This window comes from Cebidichthys violaceus, unplaced genomic scaffold, assembly GCF_023349555.1.
Source record: "Cebidichthys violaceus isolate CVI_PGR_0920_01 unplaced genomic scaffold, fCebVio1.0.p SCAF_19, whole genome shotgun sequence".
Taxonomy (NCBI): Eukaryota; Metazoa; Chordata; class Actinopteri; order Perciformes; family Stichaeidae; genus Cebidichthys; species Cebidichthys violaceus.
This window is the reverse complement of record NW_027176361.1, coordinates 12,417,138-12,427,216: the sequence shown is the minus strand read 5'-3', so window position 1 is coordinate 12,427,216 and position 10,079 is coordinate 12,417,138. Positions and strand designations below refer to the sequence as shown.

The 10,079-nt window shown below is 37.9% G+C and overlaps 1 protein-coding gene across 3 annotated transcripts in view; it reads right to left on the bottom strand.

Annotated features, from left to right (window-relative positions):
• Window positions 1-6: 6 nt before the first annotated feature.
• The window catches only part of sorcs2 (sortilin-related VPS10 domain containing receptor 2), a 275,594-nt gene continuing 265,521 nt past the window's right edge, over window positions 7-10,079 (bottom strand). For 2 of the 3 annotated variants that reach the window (XM_068713717.1, XM_068713719.1), the window contains 2 exons: window positions 6,294-6,442; window positions 7-3,548 (listed from right to left, as the gene is read on the bottom strand). In XM_068713717.1, coding sequence (XP_068569818.1) covers window positions 3,484-3,548; window positions 6,294-6,442 — 214 coding nt within the window. In that variant the 3' untranslated portion in view covers window positions 7-3,483. The remainder of the gene's footprint in view (window positions 3,549-6,293; window positions 6,443-10,079) is intronic. The other variant, XM_068713718.1, reaches the window with a different exon arrangement.

Here is a 10,079-nt window from a genome sequence, read left to right as displayed (position 1 = left end):
CACTCAAAATCCATATGTATTCCATTCTTTTAAACCAGGATCAATACAAGAAATAAAATCAGGGTTATTAACAATCGGTGCATAAACAGAGTATCTTCTGTTGATGGAAAAAACCTTCTTTACCCTAATCCATGTGCTTAGGATGTTACTTACAATAAAGGTGTCCCTAATGCCTGATGCTCATTTTTTAAGAATGGTATTCTTGATAATGAGAATGAATTACATCCTTGCGATTCAAAGTCTAACCTTATTGATTTAGGCTCTTGTGCTACCCATTCTGATACATTTTTTAGTTGTATAGACTAGTTTTGGAAGTTTAATACTGCTAGATGGGGGCATTTACCACTCATTTTAGGGCATCTATTTTTCCAGATAAACTTAGATTAGAGGTGTAACGGTTCACAAAATTGGTGGTTCGGTTCAATGCGACACAGTCGTATACGTACGTTTTCAATACAGCAAAAAAAGACAAATAATGAAATGGAGATATTATACTGTTATCTGGGTTTCTACTGCCTCCTAGTGGTAGGACAGTAGATTTACCCACATTGATTGAAGTCCAAAGACACTACATGTCTTTGTAGGAATGACGACCTTGCACAAATCCTGTTTGGTCAGGCCCGATGATTGTGGGTAGAATAGGGTTGAGTCTCTTAGCTAAAAGCATGGCCAATATTTTGTTTTCCACACATTGCAAACTAAATTAAATGCTATATAGCGATTAATGCTATATTTACCATCGTTTTCCGCTCGAGGTTTTCAGACATGAGACAGAGTTATGGCTATTATGGTTGCTTAAAAGTTTTGAGAGTACATTTTCTGGTTTGTTCCCATATTCATACAACCGTTGTTTAGAAAATTGATGTGTGAATTAAGCCAATCCTACAATTTAGAACTGAGAACTAATGTACGTGGAATAAGGAAGTAATCTAGTCAAGAATAAGAGTTATGGGGATTTGAGTAGAATGTGAAGTCCTTTAATTCACCTTTATATGGCGATGGTTTTAATCGCCATATATCTACCCATCCCATTTCATTCATTATCTTGACAATAGTTTAAGAACTCTTACTGAGACATTTAGCCTTGGGAGTTCTATCTAAATTAGGATTTAAGATGGATTCCAATCTCCACCAATAATGATATTTAGAGATTCATAAGAGGTCATCAATTCAGCAAGTTTGGTGGTGAGTTTGGTGGGGCATAGACAGTCCAGATAATATTTTCTCTCATATAGATGACGGGTGAACATAGCACCCGTTTGGATCAGACTTTACTGTCTCAATGACAAAAGGCAATTGTCTCCTAATGATAATCGCAACTCCTCTACCTCTGGTGGAATAAGATGCAGAATACACCTGACCTACGCAGTCTTTTTTTTAAAGTTTATCATGCTCCACCTTATTTAAATGGGGCTCCTGTAATAATGCAATATCTGCGCTCTCTTTTTTCAGTATTTTCATCTTGATTGGGTGATTGGCACCATTGATGTTCCAACTCTGAACTCTCAATTGTTCAGATCTTGGCATTATCCGTTATGAATATGTAGTTGGGGGGGAAAAGTAATTGACTGAGCTGTTTTTAATTCCATATCAATCAGTTTTTCGTGAATAGGCCATGTTTTGACCATTAAAGGCATATGTGGAAAATTATATAAATCACAATAAAAACAAATTGACAAAACAAAAATATAAAACGCAAAACATATTCCCCTTGCCCTCCCTGAAGCTCTAACTTGTGGAGTTTCCAGATGACCTCCTACCTCTCACTCTGGCATACTCCATGTGAAGCACATCCACAACCTTCATGCGGCTATTGTCAGTTCCTAGTTTCTTTTACAATGGTAACAAATTAGTACAGACTAAAAATATTGCATACTTGCTTTCAATTAGTCCTCTCATATTCATATTATAGTGAGAAAAAGACATACACAAATAAATAAAGAGGGAGGGGTATAATTAGGGGAGTTAATAGTCTACTTATCCATCATTTTGTTGGTTTACATATGGCTTGAAGTTAATTTTGAGAGCGATGTCTTTCCACCTTCATAAAGTCCTCTGCATCCTTGGGATTCCGAAACAGTCGCAGCTTTTCTTCTCCACAATTGATGAGGAGAACAAAGAGATAAAGAAGCGAGTAGTCCATGTTCATATCCCGAAGTTTCCTTTTAATGTGTTCAAACTCAGTGTGAGTATCTTCATAAGACAAGGAAATTATTTCCAGTTAACAATGAAGACCAGAAAATTATCTTGCACATGACTTTACACTGAAATTATCAAAATGGATACATGGCTACAATGGAAAAGAAACTGAGTGAATATATTTGCTCCAAAACAAATTGCTGTGTATTTTGTAGTAGTGTAAAACACTCACACACTCTGTACATGTTCCCTTTGACATAAGTAGAGATTGTTCATATTTAAACATTTACGTACAACAAACCAAACCTTAAAGGAGACATTATTCCACTGTGGGCTGTGCCTAATATAGGCTGATACAGTAAAATACATTAACTACACTTTCCCTTCATAATGGCGTATGACTCCAGGGAAATAAGTCCGTTTTGAACTCTGACTCAGAATGTTTGGGGAGGAGGAAGGGACATACTCCAATTAGAAATAAATAATGTTGACAACTGGAAATATCACTGCGCAGATACATTTCTGCTGTTTTAGGCACCATGGGACAAACTATGAGCTCCTTCAAAGCTTTTTGTTGCTAAAATCCACACAAAAACTTCTTGAAATGTGTGAGTGATAAACACAAGACATGAATGCAGTGGGATTTTGAAAAAAGAACAATGCTTTGTGAACACATACAGTTTAATTCCAGAGAACCTGTGAGTGTGAATTTAAAAAAAGTGCAACACCGCCATCTTGTGTTTGCATGCTAACACTGTCATATGCAAATTGACTTTATCATATCCTTTAGTTGGGAGACCATTATTGCCTATTTGTGGGAAGCAAAGAGTGAATAAAATAAGGGATATGATTAAAGATATTTTTCTTTAATATTCACTCTCTTATGCACACTACTCTTAACGCTCGAAAATCATCGTAGTGCACCCATCTTTGGCCACTACCTAATTTCAATGGCAATGGCCTTTCGGTAATGGATGGTTGAACCCTCTCTGACTGTGGAAATCACTGGAAACCAGTGTAGTTAGTCACTGCTGTTGAGTGTCTGCAAGTGAGAAACAACGTACACACAGATTTTTTTCTTTTCATAACACATAAGCAAGTGTCCTTAATGTGACACCATCAAGACCTCCCTACCCCCCCTCCCCCAACAAAAAACAAGCCCCCACCTCAAAGACAAAAAAAATAATATATAAATCACATTATAGCTGGAGGTGAAGGGTTCAGGAGGCCATGGTGTGGAGGTAAAGGAGAAGTAGTGAAGAGAGAAAGAGGAAGGCCGAGTGGAGTCCTATGCTCGTTAGCCAGCTAGACTAGTCTAGCTCGTTAGCATTGCCATGACAGCCATCAGCTGGTCAAGTAACTGTGTAGTTCTCTGGAGTTGATGTTCAGGACCACACCGGAATGGCTGCCTGGCAACAAGAGGGAAGAAGAAACGGAACAGGTCATTAAAACACGGTAACAGAGAACATCAACAACTGGTGAGATATACATTAAAGTTATATATATATATATGAGCAATGCTGACAAATAAAAAGTGGAGGGAAATGTTTGACATTTGTACAGCAACAGTAAAATGTTGCCTCCACATTCACGCATCAGTATTATTTACTTTTCTTCTTGGCAAATTGCTGCCACCAACTATCAATTCATGGACTAGTGTGACACCGCCAGCAGGAGCTTGATTATAAATTTAAATAAAACTATGGTTACTGCAGTGCTCATGATGGGCAACACTTTTCCTCTACTGTGACTTGAGATGTGGAGTGTGCCACAGTAAATGGTGTGTCATTCATTTGCTCATGCGCACAAATGTGCATTCTTGGTAGCATGCTAGTATGGAATAATCCCTTCATTACTTTGTCAATTGATTGATTGTTTAGTATCTAAAATATCAAATGATGACTTTCAATGTCTAATGTCAAATGTCCAACAATCCAAAACCCAGGAGTCAAACAAAACGGATCAGCTCATCAAAACATTTCTACAAAGCACCACTTGTGATGAAAAACTCCACAGGGAAATTTGATCTTTATATTAGCTTAACATCCATGCAAAATTAACAATGGTTAACTGTAACTTGATTAATAAGCTCATCTATAATGTGATTATTTTATTTTCATAATTTTAAAATTATGTATTCACCATTTTGAAATTAAGTTTTATATAAATTACAATCCAATTAAATTATTTAGGAGTTGTTAATGGTTCATAAGATAATATATAAAGCGTAAATTAATAATTAAGAAATTATTTAGATGTACATTTACCCATGCATTTATAGATAACATTTAAATATGCATTAATGGTTAGTTGTGTTTAGGGCTGCAACTAACGATTATTTTAATAATCGATTAATCTGTTGATTATTTTTTCGATTAATCGATGAATCGGCGGGGAAAAGGCGAGTGAATAAAAACGTGTCTTTAGTCTTGCAAACTATACCACCCCTACTTTACTACTGTTAACGAGCTAACTAACTGGATAACGAGTAAACAGCAGCACCAGAAGAGGGAGGGACGTTACGTTCCTCACTTCAAAACAGAACAACAGTAGGATTCTGTAGTGACTAACCTGCTGTTGAACTCCCTTCCTCCTCAAGGACTCCAACTTCTAATCTATTTTACACTTGACAGAAATTTGGTTTTATATCAGATTTTCGAGGTTTATTTTTCTTTTACATAAACGGCACAGTTTTATATCCAGCCATGTTCTCCTGAAGGACAATCTGTGTTGTTGTTTACATGAATGAATGGCTGAGCGGTATGTTTTTACAAGTACATTGTTTGCATCTTGCAATAAATATTGATATGTTCATGATTATTTTGTGTTGTCTATTTGCCTTTTCTGATGAGAAAATAACAGTTTTGAGGCACTGCTGGCCTTTCAATGTCTTTTGTAAATGCTTTCTAAGGCATAGATGATCCTCACTTTAGATGAGGTCACACAAAATACTTAATAACTACTAAATGCTTTCTAAAGCATTAATACAGCAACAATGATGAATTGCTCTATTAATACATGTTTATAGAACATAGGTTGAGAAAAGGTTTTGAGACTTGCTAGTCTTGGGACCAGGTATTGCCAGCTTTTCAATGCCGTTTGTAAATGCTTTGTAAGGGCACACAAAATACTTCATTAATGACTAGTTAGACTCTTATGAACTACATGAATTCATCAAGAATTGCAGTATTAATACACATTTATAAAACATTTATCAACACACCCCTTAACGATTAGTGCGTATCTAAATTATATGTATAAATGTACATCTCAATAATGTCTAATTATTAACCTGCTTTAAAAAAATAAAAACATCTTTAATAACTCCTAAATAATTAGTTTCTAATTGATACAAAATTTCATTTAGAAATGGGGAATAAAGTATGAAAATAAAATGTATCGTATTATAGATGAGCTTATTAATCAAGAATAAAACATTAATAGATGTGCTAATTAATTACACACATTAGTATTGTTCATTAGTATTAATAACACAGTTTATTAATGTAGGAACAATGCTATATTAATAGTGAATTAAGTGTTTATTCATACTTAACTAGTGCTTCATAGCGAAGCCAATTATTATAAAGTGTTACCCAATCTACGGATATATATTCACTATTTTGTCATAAAAAGAATACATTGTTAATTCTTCCTGGGGATATTAATATCACCACAAAGAGGTGGTGACTGACCTCTGTTAAGTGTCCACTCCATCCCTGATCTTTGCTATCATATATCTAGCCTAACATTACTTTTTCGAATGAGAGTCACAATAAGCAAATACTAATTTCATAATCACAACATAAATATCTTGATTTACCATGATGCATTTGAAATAGTTTTAAAACAATTTGATAACAATTACAAATTTGCTAATAATGAAACATAACATGGGTTCACACCAGTATCTTATTGTTATGATATGATTTCAATGTGCTTTGCACATGCATGTGGTGCCTTTTGATCTTGGAGGCAAAACAAAAGATTTGACTATGATTTTCCAAGCCTTTTAACAATAAGGATGACAAAGGGGAACTCCTCCAGTACCTTAGTGTGTGTTAGCTTCTGGTGTTAGTGGCTGGGGTTTTAGTAGCAGTGGTTAGTGGAAGTCCTTATAAGGGAACGGAAGGCGGTGCTATCTCCTGCGTTACCTAGAGTCTGCGAGTCCAGGTCATCGTCGATGAACTCCTCACCCTGGATGATGTGCTGGGTGTCCTCGCTGTGATTGACAGGGCTGGTCATCTCCTGCTCCTTCTCGTTGTGCATCTGAGCATAGACGTTGCGGCTACCTGGGAGCTTCCTGAAAGACAGTGAGGGAAAGGCATCTTCAGTCCAAAACCAAGGAATGTGGGATTTGTCGTTTTGTAAGACAGGGTCATGTTTCGCACTTCACGTTTGAATTTAAGTGACTTTTGGTGTTTTTAGTGTGTGTTTTGGACACCACAAGGTGCTGCTTTTTGATTCAAAAGATGTTCCACAGAGGAAGAGCTCAGCTCTGTTAGGATTCAAAATTGGTTGCTGTAGCCATGAGGAGCTAGCTAACACTGCTAATGTGGTGGGGAATGCTCCCCAGAGAATGAAGCATAAGGTAGGGTTGTGAACGCAGCCCTCAGGCTGGCTCCTCCCCCAACCAATTCCCTAATCAGGGCCAGCTTATAAAAGGCACCTGTTGGCATGGCCTCATCCCTTTTTGGCCCCTGTCCTGTCTCTGTGGTGGCTCATAGTGTTATTCGTGTTACAGAAGCTCCATCATTGTCCTGCCGTCAATGAGTGACTGCATAGGTTAGTACCCCATATGAGGTGGTTCACCTGCTGCTGTTTTGTGCCTGTTTTGCCTCTGTTCTGACGTTTTGATTAATTTACATTATTCAACCAACTAAGTTTGTTTGTTTATTTCCCTTGATTCTTTTTGGTATTAGTTCACTTTTTCTTTAGGTGAAGTTGAGTGCCATTGTTGGGAGGCAAGGCACCCGTGGTGAGATTCATACACCTTATGTGTGTATGAATCACACATAAGGTGTAAGAGTCCACACTCTTATCCCAGTGTACAAACACTGGGATAAGAGTGTGGACAGCACCATTTCTGCTGAGGATTGCTATGTTGTACTTGAAGTAAGTTACCGATAGCACCCCCTGCTCATTGTAGTCTGCCTTGCCATCAGTGGTCTCTACTTAAAGCCCGTCATTTTGATTAGTTTATGTTGGATAGGACATGTTAGAATATTAGACTATAATGTAGAGTTTTTAGTAAGGCCTTTTTAGCCCTTACTGGTTCCAATAATTTGCATTTGCCCATTAACATTCTTTCCTCCTCCTCAGCTCCTGGCCTTAATGACTCGCAGGATGCATTGGGGCGTAATAATAAAATGTCAATTTTTCAGTCAACCCTAATAATACCATATTTTTCCTAATTTCACGTGGGGAAAGTTAGTGCCATCAGCCACCGTCAGTCTCCGAGCTACGATTTTTAAAACTTTTTGGAGGGTAATCCCAAATGGTAGTTTACCGTCGGTGGCTACCAGGTGGCAAAGGACGAGTGGCATTTGCGGAAACCCACGAATGCCGCCCCCCAAATGACAGAAAGACTCCCAACTGTCCCAGGACAAACGGGGGTACTTTCTGCCAAATGGGTTAGGAAATTTGGCCACATTTAAATGTAGCCTAAATGTCAGAAAATGTTCCGAATGTCAGTAACTTTTGTTTGGGTGCTATGAGTAACTAAAGGACAAATGAGAACATTTCAGATATTTGGGGGACAAACAGGATAATTTCTGCCAAATAAGTTCAGGACATTTGGCCACATTCAAAAGTAGTCCAAATGTCAGCCAAAGAAGCACAAGGCACAGATTTAGCTGGAAATTTAAATTCATCAGATTTGCTTATAACTTGGCACACAGAGGGATCTTCCCAGTCATGCCCCCTCAAAAGTTTCAGCCTCCTAGCCGAGAGCATTGTGCAGATATTGCTGAAATTTGGTTTGTGACATTTGGGATACCTCACCAGCCCAAACAAATGTCAAGTCCAAATGTCAGATAATATAAGGACCTGCCATTTCAACTACATTTGTATGGGGTGGTTGTGTGGGCATTTCTCCGGCAAAATGTACTGACTGCAACACAAAGAACAAGGCTTGAAATTGGATAAAATACCTCCGCAACGGCCTGCCCTTCTCCGGGCGAAAGGCCCTCAGCCAACCCGAGAAAGGAGCCCCAAAATTGGATAACATACCTCTGCCCCATTACAATATAGTCGAAATGTCAGAAAGTGTCCCAAATGGCAGTCATTTAAAGTAAGATAGAGAAATTAAACCTTTTTAATTTCAAAGAGAGGTCCGTGGAGACGAGATTACTAAAATTTGGAGGTCATAGCTTCAAGTTAAGGTGCCCACAAACTTAATTCCATATTCCCTTATTTATATTGTTCATTTGACCCAAGTAGAAATTGGTCCCAGAGACTCCAGAGTTTGGACACACATTGTGGGCTGGGCCTTCTATATGTTCATGTGGCAAAATCCCCTCCAAAGCGTCTAGGAAACCAAATTGTCTGAAGCCAGGGTGACAATGGTGTCAGGGTTGACAAGTCCGACACCCTCTGCAAAAGTTGGTCAGATTGGAGGATATATTTTTTCCAAACAGAGCCCTGCTTTTTTAATATGTTGTAGACAATGTGGCACATTCATATTGGTTAGCACTCTCTAACACTTAGCATGCCTGCGCAGGAGACAGCTTGCATACATTTGAATGGGAAATTTTGCTAGGATAAATGAATAGAAAGTAATACCCAAATGTCAGTCCTTCAAACAGTCATATATTCTCAGAAAATGGTAACCTCCCTGAAACCTGCCCTTCAAACACCAAGTCTTTATACCCTTTGGGAAGCTAACCGTCTTCAAACCCAGTGGGACATTCGGGAGTATTTCTGCCATTTGGTTTGGGACAATCGACCTACACGTGCAACCCATACCATAGGCCATTTGTTTAGGCCTAACCTAAATGACAGAAATCATCCCAATTATCCCACGTATCAAATTAGCATGATTGACTGAAACTGCCTTTTCGGGACAATTTGGGGTCATCCTCGCACGTCCGGGATCATAACTGACGTGTTCGCGGTCGAATCGGGCATTGTACAGTAATAACTGACTCATTTCCATATTTTCAATTAAAAGTCATATCCAATTGTCAGAAAACGTCCTATTTGGCACAGAATACACTGGTTTGCAGGAGAAGATGGAAACTGTCTAATTGCTGGGGTCATTAGAATGTCCGGCCTGGAAATTGAATCATAGGCCAGAAAAAACTGAACGGAAGAACCATTTATAGCAACAATAACTAACAAATATTACGGGATACAGTAAGACTCAACAAAACCTTTCTGCATTCTATGAATGTTATGTTACTGGTGCAGATGCCTGTGATAATGTTTTGGCATATACTGCTGCTAAGGGTTCGATAAAGAGTGAAAATAGTGAAGGAGGGAACATTCTTGATGGTGCTTCAGTGGAGAGTGACATTTTTTGTCAAATTAGGTTGCCAATTATGATTGCTGTCCTTGCCCAAAATGACTCTCCAAAACCATTTTTTATTAAGAAATGTTCAGTTTACTTTTTGAAATACCTTCCCTGCGTCTTGTGAGTGGATGATAATTTTAGAGTTATTTTGGTGGGATATGTTTATCAGGTTGAAAAGACCACATGTATTACTTGAATAATACCTGCCATAAGTAAATCATTTTTGATCTGGGTGAATGAAGGATGATTCAATTTTGGTTGCTAGAACTCATGATTTTGATATTGGTGTTTATACGGAAATGGGCCTATTATTTGTGAAGTGAACTGGGTCCTTTGATTTGAGAAGTATTGAAATCAGTGAATTCAACTTTTATCTCTTCAGTCATTTTGTTGAATAGTGAAGAGATATTCACTATTAGTCAGAGTG